This window comes from Ictalurus furcatus, chromosome 6, assembly GCF_023375685.1.
Source record: "Ictalurus furcatus strain D&B chromosome 6, Billie_1.0, whole genome shotgun sequence".
Lineage (NCBI taxonomy): Eukaryota > Metazoa > Chordata > Actinopteri > Siluriformes > Ictaluridae > Ictalurus > Ictalurus furcatus.
Genome location: NC_071260.1, coordinates 7,508,632 through 7,527,011, shown reverse-complemented (window position 1 = coordinate 7,527,011; position 18,380 = coordinate 7,508,632). Strand labels below are relative to the sequence as shown.

Here is an 18,380-nt window from a genome sequence, read left to right as displayed (position 1 = left end):
CGACCATACCTTTAAGTCTTTCTGTCTCTCTTTTCCCCATCTTTGTCTTTCCCTCTCTGAGAGTCTTTCTTTTTCTGTTCCTCACTCTCTCTTTTTCTTTTTCTATCTTTCTGTACTAGTATTTATTATTTCTAATACTTTTTTGAACAGCCATTGAAATCAGTCTGGTGGCCCAAGACATCCTCTGAGGAATTTACTGCATGTTTCTTTTACAAGTGGTAAGTTGTTGTTGTTTTTTTTGTCCCCCCCCCCAAGAATCTTTCTTTTTTGACACTTTCCAATTGTCTCTTTTAATTGTTGTCAATGATCATCAGTAATATATTTTTCCATTTTGTTTACAGCTTTAATCTTACTTGCAGACAAGAAGCAAATCCTCCCAGTCCCTGCCCTTCTGTAAAATCTTTCTTCCCTTGCAAATTTTCCCATAATATAATCAGTGGATGTAATTTGTTGGTTTGTAATGTTAAGAGAGACTGTAATGAGTTAGCAAACGTGGAACACTTTACAGATAAGAAACTTTTCCCTTTGGGACATTTGTTTTTGTTCTCAGTTTAGTATTTTTACGGAACTGTGAATGATCTTTAAGTTAATAAAAATCTGTTGTTTTTTTTTTACGGAAGGTATACCGTTAAATGACAGAAAATGTCCTGTTTTTTTTTGTTTGTTTGTTTGGTTGTGTTTTTTTTTTTACTGTGGGTTCACTGTCAATTAACAGAAAATTTCTGTTTTTTAATTATGGGACAAAATCCATGTAACGAGCTTCCAATACATTTTCTTAGAGTGTAGGCAACCGCCTTGGGCCACCAGAAGCCAAGGCCCCCCTAAACATACTAATGATACAGATTTTTTATTATTAATGCTAAATCACTGAGAATTTATATATTGATGCTAAAACACTCAAATGAGGTCTCCATTTCTATATTTTGCCTAGGGCCCCTAAATCACTAAATCTGCCCCTGCTTTAATGTTATATTCTTATACAGAATATAACAAACTCTTTTGTTTATTTTTTTGTCCATGTTTGCTGGACAGGTAGCATATGGACTTTTCATCAATTAAGACCTAGAGGATTCAATTTTAGATTCAGGATTCAGATGTAATACCACTGACAATAAACAAGCTGATTTTATTCAGCCATTTCTTTCACTTAGCCTAATTGTTATTTGAGTTGAATTGATCTGTAAATAGTTATTTATTCAAGTATCATATTTACTGTATTTAGTCTTTAATTACTTTATCTATACTGTACTTCTGCAATACAAGCGTTTCAACATATATAATGTGTTGAAATAATATAATCCTTATAATTATTATTATAATTATAATCCTTATTTCCCTGTCGTGGAACGGGGGGGGGGGGGGTGGTTGGGGTCATTGTTTGTATAATTCTGAAGTGCGTTCTGTCACTGTGAGGTAACAGAATGCGCCGCTGTGAAAAGGTGGGGAACAGACTGGCAGAATTTGTGTTGAAAGTGTTGATGTGAACTTTCTAACAGAGAGGCTGTTGAACCAAGCTTCAATGCTTCAATGCAAAATCACTCGCTCTCGAGCGGCAAATCTTCCACTGCGCCCCCTGCTGTATGCGGCAGGAGCTGCAGGCACCGCAGCGGGAGTTTATTATTGTATTAAGAAGCGTCGTGATGGGGAGAGAACCGCGGAGCCCGTGTACACACCTCCCACCGAAGGTACTCCACCTCTCTCTCTCTCTCTCTCTCTCTCTCTCTCTCTCTCTGTGGTGCATGCTGGGAGTTTGTGAGCGAGAGTGAACGAACTTTATATATATATATATATATATATATATATATATATATATATATATATATATATATATATATATATATATATTTATATATATATATATATATATTTATATATATATATATATTCTTTATTTACACATTGGAACTTTAGAGCACAATCACTGGGTGAACGCGTGATAGTATTAGAAAGTAAACGGTGTTATTAGTTTTTTTCCGTCACGGGGGATGTCCTAGTGAGGATATCGAGCGGGAGCTGTCTCGCTTCGGTAAAATAGTGAGCGGTGTGAGAATGGTCCCGTTAAACTGTAAAAACCCCGCGCTGAAGCACGTGACCTCTTTCAGGCGCACAGTGCTCATGTTTCTGAAGGAACCCACGCTGGATATTTCAGTAAGAGAATGGCATGAGGGAAAGTCATACATGCTGTACGCCAACACTGGGAGTATGAGGTATCAGACAGCACGGGGGGTTCAGCAGTTGGGGGGGGGGGGGGGGGTCAGACAGCACAGGGGTGCAGCAGGAGAGGGCGGGTCAGACAGCATAGGGGGTGGAGCGGGGGGGTCAGACAGTATGGATATAGCAGACAGTAGTGAGAAGTTAGTAAGTCTTCAAGCAGAACAGGAGGAGGACGCAGTTAGGGGGAGATCAACAGCTCTATTCACTAACTGAAATTGTTGAATTTCTGGACGACACATTTGGCAGATAGGTTGAGGTCAAGGAATTTTTTCCGGATATTGAAAAATGTATTGCATTAGCAGTGAAGTTACAACGTACAGCAAGTTACGAAGAGCTAAACCAAAAGAAGAGATACCGTTTAAAAAAAAACCATCTAGCTAGATTACGGAAGTCCTTGGCCAGAAGAAAGAAAAAATGAAGGCGTTACACTGGGTGTTTTCCTTTTTCTGGACTGCTGTCCTTACGTTTTTCTCTTTTCTCTCTTTAGTCCCTCCAATGGAGAGGTTAAAAACAGGCTCCATAAACATCAATGCTGGTAGAGATAGGAACAAAAGAGCAGCAGTAGGAGAACGGATAAAACAAAAAAACATGGATATAATTTTCTTACAAGAGACTCATAGTAACCAGGAAAATGAGACAGAGTGGGCAATGTGGTGGGAAGGGAAAATTTTCCAGAGCCATGGAACAAATGTCAGTGCCGGAGTAGCAATACTTTTTAACAAAACATTAGGAAACCAGGTGGAAATAAAGGGAATAGAGTGCGTTTTTATAAATGTTTATGCCCCCAACAACGGTAATGAGAGAGCACAGCTTTTCTACAAATTAAAAAATGCACTACAACAAAGTGGAAGAAAACCCTTAGTAATATTGGGAGGGGACTGTAATTGCCCCACAGATTTGACCCTAGACAGGATTGGGGTGGAACCACATCCACAGTCTGCTAAGGCACTTGAGGGGCTTATCAGACAGTGTGGCTTGGTTGACCTGTGGACCGAGAGAAACCAGGGAATACACTTGGGTCAAAGTTACTAACACGAAGATCACTGCAGCAAGACTGGACAGGTTTTACGTCACCAGAACAAATGGAAATAAATTCTATAAAGCAGTCATGAGCCCTTCTGGTCTTTCGGATCACCATCTAATTACAGTAGACCTATTGATGTCTGTCACTAAAAAGCATAGATCATATTGGCATTTCAACACAAAACTGCTTCAGGATGAGGGTTTCTGTGGAAATTTTAAGTTTTTTGGGGGTGAGTGGAAAAAAACAAAAGAAGATTGTAACAGTTTGGTTTCCTGGTGGGAGGTGGGGAAAACACAAATCAAAGTCTTTTGTCAGAAGTACACAGCACACTCAACAGAGACAATAAAAGGACAAATAAAAGAGCTCGAGGCAGAAATAAATTTAACAAAGTGAAATAATTTGTAAAAATGACCCAAACATGAGCAGTTTGCTGAGGGGAGTTCCTTCCTTCATGAACAGGCCAAAACAGCATTAATAAGATCCCGCATTTCCAATATCAAGGACATGGACTCTCCCAGTGCGTTTTTTTTCAACCTCTCCAGGAAGGCAAAACCAGATGCTGTACCTCAGACTGGCGGAGGGAACTATAACAATAGAGGCAGCTGAAATGAGGAGAGAAGCCACGGATTTTTACACGGACATCTACAGTGCTGAGATCTGCGACCCATCCTGCAGGGAGTAGCTTTTCAGGGAGCTGCCCAAACTGACTCTGGAACAGAGCAGTATGCTGGACGCAAGCCTTGAAATGCAGAAAGTGACCACTGCTGTTCAGCAGCTCGCACAGGGACGAGCACCTGGAATAGATGGACTACCAAATGAGTTGTACAAGCATTTTTGGGGACTCCTAGGTGCAGATCTACTGGAGGTTTTCAAGTGTTCTTTCAGCACGGGAAGGTTACCAGTGAGCTGCACAAGAGCGGCGTTGTCATTGCTTCCAAAAAAAGGAGACCTGGGACTCTTGAAGAATTGGAGACCCGTGGCACTTCTTTGCAGTGACTATAAAATCTTGTCAAAATGCCTGGCAAACAGACTAAAACAGTGCATGCACACAATAGTGCACAGAAGCCAGTCATACTGAATACCGGACCGCACAATAATGGACAACATTTTTGTTGTTAGAGATGTAATAGAGCTATGCAAACTGATTTCATGTGATTTAGGTCTTCTTTCACTAGACCAAGAAAAAGCTTTCGACAGGGTTGATCATGAATATTTATTTCAGGCACTTGAAGCCTTCGGTGTGGGTAGGAATTTTTTTATTGTGGTTGAAAATGTTTTATTCTGAGGCCGTTTTTACACTCAAGGTTGGAGGTGGTCTTAGCTGTCCAGTCAGAATGGGAAGAGGAATCAGACAGGGGTGCTCGTTGTCTGGACAACTTTACAGTCTGGCAATAGAACCACTGCTATGCCGCCTTAGAGTAGAGCTACAGGGACTGTCAGTGAGAGGGGTGCCGGAAAAGCTGGTCCTGTCAGCATACGCAGATGACGTGACAGTTTTTATAAAAACCCAGAGTGATATCCAAACACTGACTCATAGCCTAGAAATGTACACAGGAACTTCTTCAGCATGTATTAATTGGGATAAATGCGAGAGTCTTTTAATAGGGCAGTGGCAGGAACAAGGCCCTCCCACACTACCGAGCAATCTCCAGTGGGGAAAAGTTGGGTTGAAGTATCTGGGAGTTTTTTTAGGAACACCAGACTTTCAAAACAGGTACTGGGAGGGGGTAGTGGAGAAGTTGTGTGCCAAGTTGTCTCAATGGACCTGGGTTCAGCCCCAGTTGTCCTATAGAGGGTGAGTACTAGTTGTCAACAACCTGATTGTCTCCATGCTGTGGCATCGGTTCACTGCTCTCGAACCTCCAGGGACTTTGATCAAGGAAATTCAGAAGAAGGTTGTGAACTTCTTCTGGGCTGGACAGCACTGGACTCATGCCCCTGTTCTCTACTTGCCGTTGCAGGAGGGGCGGCAGGGCTTAATTGACCTGTCATGTCGGGTCAGGACTTTCCGACTGCAGACGGCACAGAGGCTACTCTATGGGGAATGGATAGCACGGGCTGGCACAGCCTGTGCCTTACTTCAGCGCACTGAAGATCTGACGTACGATAAACATCTGTTTGTACTGAATCTGAAGGAAATGGACCTATCAGCTACAACAACTTTCTACCAGTCTGTCCTGAGAGCCTGGTCTTCAGTGCTGAACATCAGCAGGACCGGAGCACAATTTTTTCCCAACATAGAAGAAGAGCCAATGCTCTACAACTCAGTGATACAGTCCAAAATGTTAGCATCCACATACTTTCGACAGCGCTTACGGAGAGCAGGAATCACAAAAATTAAGAACTTGAGGTCTGGCAAGAGATGGAAGACGGCCAGCGAACTGTGCACTGAGACGGGGGTACTGTCGGGCCGCCTAATGCAGAGACTGTTGGGAGAGGTGGTCTCAGCACTTCCCTCTCTTTTCAGGGAAGCTCTGGGGCAGGATCGAGAGGAAAGCCAGCAGCCCCCTTCACCTCTACGAATCTCCGCAGCAGTAGAGGGGAATCAGCGAGAGGAAGGAGTCTCTTATCCTTCCAAATACTGACACTGACAACATTGGAAGATGCCTCCAAGAAAGCGCTGTATGAAACATGCATCAAGGTTGTGCACAGAGGTGCTCTGGCTGGACTGAAGGAGACACACTGGTCAGGGCTGTTGGCACCGGACTCTTCCCCACGAGGATGCTGGAGGTCCCTGTACAAACCGCCCATAGAGAAGCACATGGCTGATCTTCTATGGCGGATAGTGCATGGGGCCGTGGCCACAAACAGACACGTGGCACACATCGACCCCACTAGGGGCAGGGAGTGTCTTTTCTGTGGCGAGGATGAAACGGTAGAACACTTGTTTTTGCATTGTCAAAGACTACAATGGTTGTTCTCTCTACTTGGAACCTGGTGCAGAGGGTTGGGCGTTACATGGGCAGAAAGCCTTTACATATATGGGCCAAAGTACATCCCAAAAAATAAAGCTGTGGTTCTACTAAATTTTATAATAGGTCAAGCCAAGATCGCTATCTGGCTTACAAGAAAAAACAAAATGCAGCGGGGAGGCACTCAGGAGGCGGAAAAACTGCTAACTGCACTAGTTAAAGCTAGACTTAAAGTTGAATATGCTTTTTTTTTAAATGACATGAAGGTTGCAAGAATTTTGTGAAGTTTGGGCAGCTGGGGAGGTTTTATGCTCTGTAGATCCAGGAGTTTTAAGGTTTATTTAAAAAAAAAAAAAGAGTGGGATGTAAAATAGTTTTCCTTCTTACCCCGTTCTTTGTTTGTCATTTTTATTTTTCTTAACTTTTAAAAAAAAAAAATTACACTTTATTTATTTATTTATTTATTTATTTATTTCATTATCTACTATGTCTCACTAAATTTTGGAGGAATCTAAATGATTAAATAAAGGGACAATTTAAAAGTCAAAAGTATCTCTCTCTCTCTCTCTCTCTCTCTCTCTCTGTGTTTTTATTATTTTATTGCCCTTCTGATGAGTGCAGGTTGATGTGTTTTGTCTGTTTGTATTTAAACCCAGTGCAGATTCTGCTGTGGTGGAGTCAGACTTGATGTCTGATGTGGATGCAGTCAGAGTCACACAGACTGACAGGGCTGTCCCTGAGGTATTCACCAAACCACAATCACTTCCATCTCTACTTCTACATCTCATCACTCTGTGTAAAACACTCCGTTATGGACTCTTTTTTAATGACTTTTTATTTTAATCCTGGATGAGAAAGTGTTCCTGATCTGTATTTAAAAAAACAACAACAACAAAAAACTCCCTCTACTCAGGCTCTACTTCCAGCACATCCTCTGGGGCAACACCAAACACTCTTTAATAAGAGTTAAATAATGTAACACAAGATTAAATAAACTCACTTTGATAACTAAATATTAAAATTGTCAGCAGAAGCTAGGTACTAGCTAGGTAGCATTATACTTGAGCAGTTACTACACAAAGTTACAGATCAGTGTTAATCATTGTATATCCCTTATCCAGAGTGAAACAGCTGTAAATGATACGTGCCCACGCAAACCCTTAAACAATTGACCATCTTCCTGAAATTAGCCTCCCAACACACTATTAAACCTGTTTAATAACAAAACTAATTGATCCAGCTAACAATTCTATATTATCTGGCATATCTAGCTGTTTTCTACATGTTTTGAGAACCCTGCGAAAAGAAATGTTTCCTTAAATGTTAGAATCTGTTGTTAAAACTTTTCAAAACATCATAGAAATGTTGTTTTTGTAACATGGGAGAGAAAACTTTATAAAAACAGATGACTATCTCAGTAAACACTTTGATAAAACTCTCGGTTGGCTGTGGGAATATCCAGTCTTCCATGATAAGAGTATTTTAATATTTCTGGAGGAGGAACTGAAGTGTATTTTTCCAGCAGTAGACTAAGGACAGCAAATCAGACTCTAAACAAATTTCTACATTCATTTATTGTGGATTTTCCTAAGTTTTTAATATATATATATATATATATATATATATATATATATATATATATATATATATATATATTTAATATACTACATATATATATATATAGTATGGGGTTTTAAAGTTTAATATATAATGTTTCCTTAAAATTCTGACGAGGACAACGTTTCCATGCCATACATTGTATTATTGCCGATTTGGTCCTTTAGATTTAGAAACACCTGTCGTGAAAATGTGTCCATTTGTATAACTGATGAGTTTTGATTTCTTTGTCTGTCCTCAAAATGTCTGAATGTGTGTGTAAAAGAAAATAACACTGACAACATTGGGATGGTGCACTTTCAGGATTCTCTGAGCGAGACTGAGGAGAACAATAAGGAGGACGAGGTGTTCAGTGCTCAGGTGGACCGCGAGAGGTCCAACCTGGAGGGCAGAGTGAGGGAGCTGGAGGGACTGGTCTGTGAGGCACACCGGGAGTATGAGAGGAAAAAGAAGGTAAGAGAGAAAAGCACACACTAAATAGTGCTTTTCACAGTAATATGAGGAACAAAGAATATGACACATATTGAGAGAAAAAAATCTGCAAAGTGGCTGTAATACAGTCGCTATTACAAGGGGGTTAAAAACAATAAATACTACAGCTAATCTGTATTTATTGCCACCTCCAGCTGATGTTGGAACAGAATGAACAGTATGATATTTCAGTTGAATTACTTTCCAGCATCTGTTTAGTACACATTTTCAAAAAGTGGCTCACTATAGATGTAAAGATTAAGTACTAAAGTTTAAAAGTCTTCTACTCCCTGGGTGTATTTTAGGAGTGTGAGCGAAAGCGGGATGCTCACAGTATCTTTAAGTCTCAGTATGATAAGAAGAAGGAAACTCTATCACAGTAATTGAATCTCTATGCAGTACTTGATGTACTGCATATCAAAATGGATATGTGAACTTATTCACAGTCTATTTTCTGTCCCAGTGCATTGTAACCCCTGCTTTAATGCCTTCAAAAACCACCTCATCTGTGAAGTATGGCATTTACACTCTTAATTCAACATCAACATCAGAAATTAGTTTAAAAAACCTCAAAAGTGGAAATTTCACTCTGAATTCCACAGAAAGACTAGCAAACACTTAACAGCTAGCCAACAAATAAACTCCATGGTCCCTTAGACACTTAATGAGTCTCTCCACTCTCATGTGTATTGTCGTGTTCATTTTGCTGATTTCTGTCATGCTTTCAGACAAGTTTTGACACTGTTGTTTGGAGTTATCCTCAGGAGCTGGGCTCTGTCATTAGTTTCTACTTGATCAATATTCACAGTACTCGTTCTTCATTAAAGTGAAGCAGCGCCATTAGCACTAACCCATATACATCTTTTGCTCCTTGGCTGTGTTGTAGGACCTTGAGCGAGAGACGGTAACTCACGTTATCCTGAAGTCACAGTATGAGGGGTCACTAAAGGTAAGGTTTTCTAATTGTGTGTTTTAGGCACTTCTAATGACTGATGAGTCAAAAGTGTCTGAATGTGTGTGTAGAAGTAAATAAAGCTGATAAGCTTTGGTTAATGATCTTCCAGGTCTCCTTGACTGAAGCTGAGGAGAAATATGAGCTGGCGATCGAGTCCTGTGTTCAGCTGGAAAAGGAGAAATCTGAACTGATATGTGATGTGAATGCCCTGCAAGGCTCAGTTCAGGAGCTGGAAAAAGAACTCTCTGAGATGCGGATGAGACATGATGAGCTAGCGACGGTAAGTTAGAAAATCCTTACATTAAAAAGAATGAATTGATGGGGTGCATTTTTGATGTGAAAAAATTAAGCACTCCGGTTTGGACCTCTTTTTCTCGTTGGCTGTATTTTAGGAGTGTAAACAAAAAAGTCTGCGGTTGCGTGTCCTGCAGACCAAGTATGATGTGATGAGGACATTTTTACAGAAGGTGAGCTTTACTTTTCATGAAACTAATAAGCTGAAATCTGGTCTCACATGCTATTTAATAATGAGCAATTCCTCCATTTTTACACTCTGTGACTGAGCCTTTGACTTTTTGCTATGAATTCACATGTCAGCATTCAGCTAGAAAAAGTCAGTGATATAAAACCCCTTTTTAATAGCCATGTAGAGTATGGTTCAGAGATTTTTCTCAAACTCCTTGTTTTTTTTTGTGTTCGGTAAACGTTTGGGGTGGCTATGTACAACCACCCCTCAGTGAGTCTCCATGTGATGTTCTATAAAATTAGTCTGACTAGTCAGGGGAGAAAACACATCAGGAAACTCTTCTTGCAGCAGAGCAACCTCTGTTTTCTGGGACAGGGAGAGTCAGTCTCGACAAGGAACTGATGTGGATTGAGCCACACTGATTAGATTCACCTCTGGTCCCAGCTCCTTTCTCTCTGGAAGCACTGAGCAAAAGGGACCACCTCTCTCCACAGTTTGAGGAGGTATAGTTGTAGTGCACAACCCCTGTCTGTTTGCCTTATCTCTCAGTCAACTTCCCTGACTCACTGTGTGACCTCAAATGGATTTAGAGCTTATTTAGAGCTTGACATGGGTAGTAAAGTGAGCATTTGATCTTCCAGTGCAAACTCGCACAGCCGAGGTCCCAGATTGGCCTTAATCAGTTTACTCTATTCTGACTAGAGCAACATTTCGACTTTTTACACCTGGCAAAGCTTATGAAGAGCTTGATAATTAGCTTTGCCAACATTGCTGACAGGAAAATTCTAGAAGGACTGTTATCCTCTCCCAAAAAAAAAAAACAACAACAATGAATATCATTGGATGTGACTCCAAATATTTTTAAATATACACCAAGTAACAGTATGAAAAGTGTGAGCCAATAGTCTGGTATGAGCAATAATTAATAAAAACCAAAGGCAGCACAGTCTCACTCAGTTGTTCAAAAATTTTTTAAAGCTATGGCAAACCTGTAAACACGTTCGCCTCACACCTCCAGGGTCAGGGGTTCGATTCCCACCATGGCCCTGTGTGTGCGGAGTTTGCATGCTCACCCCGTGCTGTGGGGGTTTCCTCCGGTTTCCTCCCCCAGTCCAAAGACATGCGTGGTAGGCTGATTGGCATGTCCAAAGTGTCCTCAGTGTATGAATGGGTGTGTGAATATGTGTGTGATTGTGTGCCCTGCGATGGATTGGCACCCTGTCCAGAGTGTACCCCGCCTTGTGCCCCATTCTCCCTGGGATAGGCTCCAGGTTCCCCGTGACCCTGAAAAAGGATTAAGCGGTATAGAAGATGGATGGATGGATGGCAAACCTGTATTTGTTGGCAGCTCTAATTAGCTAATGTACAAATTTAGAACTTAATGAAAAGAAATCAAAGCATGATTATAATAAAACCAATAATTCCAGGTTTAATTATATTACAGCATCTGTCTAATAGACATTTTCAAAACGTGGAACCGAAGAGGCTTATTGTGGATAATAATGAGTCTTTGTTGGTCACATATACAGTAGAGCACAGTGATATTGTTTTCTTTGCATACCCCAGCCTATCAGGAAGTGGGGGTCAGAGCGCAGGGTCAGCCATGATACAGCGCCCCCTGGAGCAGAGAGGGTTAAGGGCCCAACGGTGGCAGCTTGGCAGTGGTGGGGCTTGAACCCCTGACCTTCCGATCAGTAACCCAGAGCCTTAACCGCCAAGCCACCCCTGCCCTGTGAAAATCAAGCACTAAAGTTTAAATCTCTTCTGCTCCATTTCTGTGTTTTAGAAGTATGAGGAAAAGCTTCTGGCTTGCAGTGAGATGAATTCCCAATATGATCAGACAAAGGAAGCATTAACGGAGGAAGAGGTGAAGGAAACTTTAACACACACTTCTCATGTAACACAAAACATTTCAGGCTGTTCTGATGAGTCCTAAAAAATGTCTGAATGTGTATGTAGAAATAAATCAAGTCAACAGGTTTTGTTGTTCCATTTCCAGGTCTCTCTGGCTGAAGCTGAGGGGCAATATCAGACTTCAGTACACATGAATAATAATAGGATACTCCACATAAAAGAACTCATAATGGAAGCCTATAATCAGCAGAAGCATGAGCAAATAAGGCTGGTAAGTGAAATCCTTGCATTACACAATTCCTTTCAATTCAAGGAATTATAAGGCAATGCCACCAAATGCTAACAAAGTGGAAACAAACTTTTGACTCACTGAACATCTGGTCTAATAAATGAAAGCTGAAATAACTCTGTCTCTTACTTATTATTTTGAAATGACCATTTATGGAAATATGGTAGATCTACTGCAAAGGGACAGCTGCCTTCAATGAGGGCCATGGTCCTGAACTGCTGGTGCTGCTGTCCTAGCCTGTTGGATGATTGCTTTCTTGAAACTCTGGTCCTCTTGATGATTTTACACAGGAGCTAGCTGAGGCTTGCTGGTGGACCTGGTGTAAGCTAGTGAGGGACATTGAAAATTTTCCTGGGTTTTGGCAGCACTGTTGCACCCTGGTTAGTTTGAGGAGAATAAGGAAGAGTCGCTCATTTAAAGTCATGGCATATAAGAGTTTAAATCAAGTTATATATTAGGTTTATATAATTTTTCTTTTGCTATTCAGTACTGGAGTACTTAATTTTTGGTCCTGGATTGTATGAAATGAAATGGCTTGTCAAAGTTCTTAATTTGTTGTGTGTTGAACAACACATTCACTATAATAAAATAGGATTTTTGTTATAAAATAGTACTTATATTACACCCCCTTGAGTCAGAAAAACTGCTAAATTTCTACTTGACGAAAATTCCCTTTACTTTGAAGTCACTCCTTTTAGCACTGAAGTTTAAACCTAGTCTGCTCCATGGCTGTGTTTTAGGAGCATGAACGAGAGCAGGAGGCTCACAGTGTCTTGAAGACCCAGTGTGATCACATGAAGAAAACACACAATGAGGAGTCAATAAAGGTAAGCATTTTATGCCACCTCCACTAAGTGATGGAGGACTTGTGTTTTTGGTTGTCAGTCTGACGATTCGTCCCTGCATCTGTCCAAGATTTGAGTCATTGAATGTTTTGTAGTGTGTGTATATGTATATATATATATATATATATATATATATATATATATATATATATATATATATATATATATATGGAATTATTATTATTATTATTATTATGATCAGAAGAATGTGTGTAGAAGTTAATAAAGCCAACAAACTTGATGTTGGTTGAACTTTCAGGTCACTGTGTTGATGGGGTCCTGTGCTCAGGTGGAGTCTGACCTGATGTCCCTGATGAAACCACTGCGAGCCTCTGTGCAGCAGCAGGAGAAGGAAATCCGTGAGATACACAGAATGTATGGCAAAATAATGAAGGTAAGTGAGAAAATGGTTGCAGTAAGCAGTTCCTTTAGAAATAACACGAGGACTTGTAATGTTTGTTCTGCATGACGATTCACACCACAGTATGTATATTTACATGAACTAAATACAAATTGTATTTTTAATTTAAGATACTGAGTTTAGAAAAAAAAATAGATGTGGCCCGGTGCAGATGTGAAAGTTAAGCACTCAAGTATGAACCTCTTTTGCTTCATGGCTGTGTTTTAGGAGCAGGAAGAAGAATGCGAGTCTCACAGACTCCTGAAACTGCAGTACACAGAGATTATGAAAACTTTAAAACAGTGCTACGAGTTACTAAAAGTAAGTTTACCCTCTCACTAAGTATTGACTGCTATAGTGACATTTATGGGTCAGAAAGGTAAATATAACAGTTTTAGGCATTTCACATGTGGATATTTAGAAGCAAATATTCAAGATTCTACATGATTATATTACTACATTAAATCTGTATTTTCACAGAACTGCCTTGGATCTGAGGAGCCTGAACCCCAGATATGAACCCCAGATACCTGCCAGGGACAGAGTTTAACACCTGGATATTCTCTAATGCGTGTGCACATATGCCAAGACCTCAAAGTCAGAGTTATCCCTGCAGGGCTCTGTGCCGTTTTTCCAACGTGGGTGAAGGGGGGTGGACTGGTGCCATTAGGGCTTGACTCAAGGATGGATCAGGGGCACCTGGATGCTTGTTGGGGCCCTGAGAGCTTGGTTCTAAGCACCTGTAGCTCCAGGGTTGCCTGTTGCCATTCACTCGATACTTGGACAGTGGACCCCATCAGTGTAATGTTTCATCTGGCAAAAGCACCAGCAATGTGATGCAGGGGTCTACAGAGGGCATGCAGTCCAGACTATCATCATGTGACATATTAGCAAAGGATTTCATCACAGAGCTCCCGTTGTGGCTGCTTTAACATTTGCCGGTTGTGTCTGTAAGTTGCTTGATTCTGAACCCTTTCCATTGCTGCCAGAGCCAACTATGTAAAGTGTGGCTCAGCTGTTGGTTTGGTTTCTGGTTCAAAAAATATTCCAGAGGCGCTCATGGGCATGCCGTCCTTGTGCATCTCAATCGAGCACTACCAGGGAGCTCAGATTTTTGGAGGGTGTAGTGTAGTGGCGTCTGAGCCACTGTTGGCAATGGCAGGAGTACCTTCAGGATTATTATTTCTGTTAGTTGGTTTTGTGAGGGGAGCTCCAGTCTGTTGTTACAGAACTGGCGCAGTCCGATGGGCAGATCAGTTTGCAGGGGAACAAGAAAAAGGCACAACATGTTGGGTACCTACAGTAATAACTACATCTCTGCTGTCGCATTACTTTGTGAAATGGTCTTGATATACGTGAATAAGAGAATATCCAGGTGTTAATCACACTGCCCCTGGTGGTTAGGAGGGGTGAAATAGCACTACCACAAACATGCTAGGATGATACAGACAGACATACAGTGCATCCGGAAAGTATTCACAGCGTTTCACTTTTCCCACATTTTGTTATGTTACAGCCTTATTCCAAAATGGATTAAATTCATTATTTTCCTCAAAATTCTACAAACAATACCCCATAATGACAATGTGAAAGAAGTTTGTTTGAAATCTTTGCAAATTTATTAAAAACAAAAAAAGCACATAGACATAAGTATTCACAGCCTTTGCTCAATACTTTGTTGAAGCACCTTTGGCACCAATTACAGCCTCAAGTCTTTTTGAGTATGATGCTACAAGCTTGGCACATCTATTTTTGGGCAGTTTCTCACATTCTTCTTGGCAGGACCTCTCAAGCTCCATCAGTTTGGATGGGGAGCGTCGGTGCACAGCCATTTTCAGATCTCTCCAGAGATGTTCAATCGGGTTCAAGTCTGGGCTCTGGCTGGGCCACTCAAGGACATTCACAGAGTTGTCCTGTAGCCACTCCTTTGTTATCTTGGCTGTGTGCTTAGGGTCGTTGTCCTGTTGGAAGATGAACCTTCACCCCAGTCTGAGGTCCAGAGCACTCTGGAGCAGGTTTTCATCCAGGATGTCTCTGTACATTGCTGCATTCATCTTTTGCTCAATCCTGACTAGTCTCCCAGTTCCTGCCACTGAAAAACATCCCCACAGCATGATGCTGCCACCACCATGCTTCACTGTAGGGATGGTATTGTCCAGGTGATGAGTGGTGCCTGGTTTCCTCCAGACATGACGCTTGCCATTCAGGCCAAAGAGTTCAATCTTTGTTTCATCAGACCAGAGAATTTTGTTTCTCATGGTCTGAGAGTCCTTCAGGTGCCTTTTGGCAAACTCCAGGCGGGCTGTCATGGGCCTTTCACTGAGGAGTGGCTTCCGTCTGGTCACTCTACCATACAGGCCTGATTGGTGGAGTGCTGCAGAGATGGTTGTCCTTCTGGAAGGTTCTCCTCTCTCCACAGAGATGATGATGGAGGCCACTGTGCTCACTGGGACCTTCAATGCTGCAGAAATGTTTCTGTACCCTTCCCCAGAGCTGTGCCTCGATACAATCCTGTCTCAGAGGTCTACAGACTATTTTTTTTTGTTTTCCTCCAAGCACATTCAACTTGTTTTTGTTGCATGACTTTCAAGCACATTTCTCATGGCTTGGTTTGTGCTCTGACATGCATTGTTAACTGTGGGACCTTATATAGACAGGTGTGTGCATTTCCAAATCATGTCCAATAAACTGAATTTACCACAGGTGGAATCCAGTCAAGTTGTAGAAACATCTCAAGGATGATCAGTGGAAACAGGATGCACCTGAGCACAATTTTGAGTGTCATGGCAAAGGCTGTGAATACTTATGTACATATGCTTTTTTTTGTTTTTTATTTTTAATAAATTTGCAAAGATTTCAAACAAATTTCTTTCATGTTGTCATTATGGGGTATTGTTTGTAGAATTTTGAGGAAAATAATGAATTTAATCCATTTTGGAATAAGGCTGTAACATAACAAAATGTGGGAAAAGTGAAGCGCTGTGAATACTTTCCGGATGCACTGTACAAACATACAAACTCATGTTGAAGTGTGGATCCAATAAACACTATGACAAAAATAAAAAACATAAATGTTAAAAAAATATAAATTAAATGTAAATGTACAGTTTAAACAAGATCTTATTTATTTATTTATTTACTTACTTACTTATATGTATGTATGTGTGTGTGTGTGTGTGTGTGTGTGTATTACGGAGCTATATTACGGAGGACTACGGCTGCTCCTAAGGCCATACAGACTTCATATAAATCCATAATGAACTTTTTCACACTATCTGTTGTTACCCAGATGAGGATGGGTTCCCTTCTGAGTCTGGTTCCTCTCAAGGTTTCTTCCTCTTAAAACATCTTAGGGAGTTTTTCCTTGCCACCGTCGCCACTCAGTGGCTTGCTCAGTTGGGATAAATTCACACTTTTAATATCTGTATACCATGTTGATATTTCTGTAAAGCTGCTTTGAGACAATGTCTATTGTAAAAAGCGCTATACAAATAAAATTGAATTGAATTGAATTGAATATTTCATTCGTCCTTATTCATTGTACTGTTTGACATTGTCATGGATATGCTGAAACAGGCACTGGACTACGATTCCCATCAGCCAGGGGCAACTCACATGATCACATCACGTGACTGTCTGCACCTGATTCATGTATGGGGTTAATTAGCACTTGTCTATGAGTCACATTTTGCACTGCCCACGTTGTCTTGCATTTGTCTTATGTTGTCGATTTGTGCGTTATGCTTTTATGGCCATGTGTCTTTTCTTAGTGTCGTGTATAGTTTATGTTTATAGTTCGTAGTTTATGTTTGGTGTTTTGTTTGCGCTTTAATAAATTACATCTGTACTTTCGTCCAACTCGCCTCCCATGGTGTAACAGGGATGAAAACCTTCAGCCACTTTAGTCGTTTACAAATAAATAAGACTGGACTCTCCTGACCAAGCTCATCAACACTGTGCTGATGTTAATATAACTGTAAAACCCAGAATTTAAACCCATCCCAAATTACTTTATCCATCAGTCTAGTAAACAACTCACGAAGACCTGTATAATTACACACAATAACTAGGACATTGACTATATAAATGGGGGTATAAGGATGCACAAAATTCAAATTCGGAACATACAGGTGCATCTCAAAAACTTTTTATATTGTGGAAAAGTTCATTTTTTCTGTAATTTAATTGAAAAAGTGGAAGTTATAATCAAGATGAAAACAAAAAAGGGCTTGAAATGTTTCACTTTATGTGTAATGAATCTAGAATATATGAAAGTAACCCACTTTTGAATTAAATTATGGAAAATATTATGATAGTAAAAATTTTTTGAGATGCACCTGTACAGCAAATACAGCATAAATAATCATTGCTATAAATCCTAAAAACAGCCAACCACTAAATGTGTATAAAATTATTCATTTATTGACTTAACAGTATACTGTGGGGTCCATTTTTATTATTATTGCAATAAATATTTAATATACTGTATACACCCCCATTCTATACCGCTTATCCTTCAGGGTCACGGGGAACCTGGAGTCTATCACAGGGAGCATCGGGCACGAGGCGGGGTACACCCAGGACAGGGAGCCAATCCATCACATGAAACAATGCCATACCCACTCACACACTACGAACACTTTGGACATGCCAGTCAGCCTACCATTGGTCTTTGGACTGGGGGAGGAAACCTGAGTACCCGGAAGAAACCCCCACAGCACGGGGTGAACATGCAAACTCCCCCAACCCTGGTGGTGGGAGGCGAAAGTGCTAACAACTAAGCCACTGTGCCACAAAAATTTATATAACAACCAAAAAGATAAAATGGTTAAAATGGTTTAGGTGAATAATCTATGAATGGCCAAAACACAGATCTCAGCAGGGATCCAAAACCAGTACAGATAGAATTGCTGTTTATCCGGAAAATAGACAGATACAGCATGTGCATACAGCATCAACATTAATTATAAACAGTTTAATGTTTCAAAGTCTTAAAGCAGTATTTTAAGATCAGCAGCACATGCATTCTCTTTAACTGATAAACATGGATAAGAAGTAACAAGCAGGCCCTATCCATGAACAAAATCACAGTTTATCTGGCGAGGAGGCATTTAATGTGATTGGACAATCATTTTAATGTGATTGGCTAATTATGTCATTATGCCATAATCTTAAAGCAGGAGTATCCAAACTCTGGTCATTTTTTAAATTGTATTGTATTTTTTATTGTACTTGTATTGTATTTTAGAAATATAATTAAAGTTGGTCTACTAAAAGACAAAAAACAAAAAAAACAACAAGGTTCTGGTGGGTGTTGCTATCACACAAAATTC

At 40.5% G+C, this 18,380-nt stretch overlaps 1 protein-coding gene across 5 annotated transcripts; it reads left to right on the top strand.

Moving 5' to 3' along the window:
* The first annotated feature begins 1,423 nt into the window (after positions 1 to 1,423).
* Positions 1,424 to 16,559, top strand: LOC128608578 (serologically defined colon cancer antigen 8-like). 5 transcript variants are annotated; one of them, XM_053626404.1, is made up of 13 exons: positions 1,424 to 1,685; positions 6,812 to 6,891; positions 8,071 to 8,220; positions 9,125 to 9,187; positions 9,303 to 9,473; positions 9,586 to 9,660; positions 11,446 to 11,526; positions 11,659 to 11,784; positions 12,093 to 12,182; positions 12,543 to 12,629; positions 12,937 to 13,041; positions 13,276 to 13,368; positions 13,528 to 16,559. In XM_053626404.1, exons 1-13 carry the CDS (start codon positions 1,520 to 1,522, stop codon positions 13,564 to 13,566), a joined length of 1,326 nt encoding a protein of 441 aa, XP_053482379.1. In that variant the 5' UTR covers positions 1,424 to 1,519; the 3' UTR covers positions 13,567 to 16,559. The 5 variants fall into 5 exon arrangements, with proteins under 5 accessions (XP_053482379.1, XP_053482378.1, XP_053482382.1 ...); XM_053626403.1 differs by having other exon boundaries at positions 12,907 to 13,041; XM_053626408.1 differs by having other exon boundaries at positions 1,575 to 1,685; positions 6,807 to 6,891; positions 12,907 to 13,041.
* Positions 16,560 to 18,380: the final 1,821 nt, after the last annotated feature.

Bases quoted from the DNA above. Each gene is read 5' to 3' on its own strand.
- LOC128608578 (XM_053626403.1), top strand. From the start codon at position 1,520: ATGCTTCAATGCAAAATCACTCGCTCTCGAGCGGCAAATCTTCCACTG. The intron at 9,661-11,445 runs GTGAGCTTTACT...TCTGTGTTTTAG, and splicing joins TGAGGACATTTTTACAGAAG to AAGTATGAGGAAAAGCTTCT. The intron at 11,527-11,658 runs GTGAAGGAAACT...TTCCATTTCCAG, and splicing joins AAGCATTAACGGAGGAAGAG to GTCTCTCTGGCTGAAGCTGA.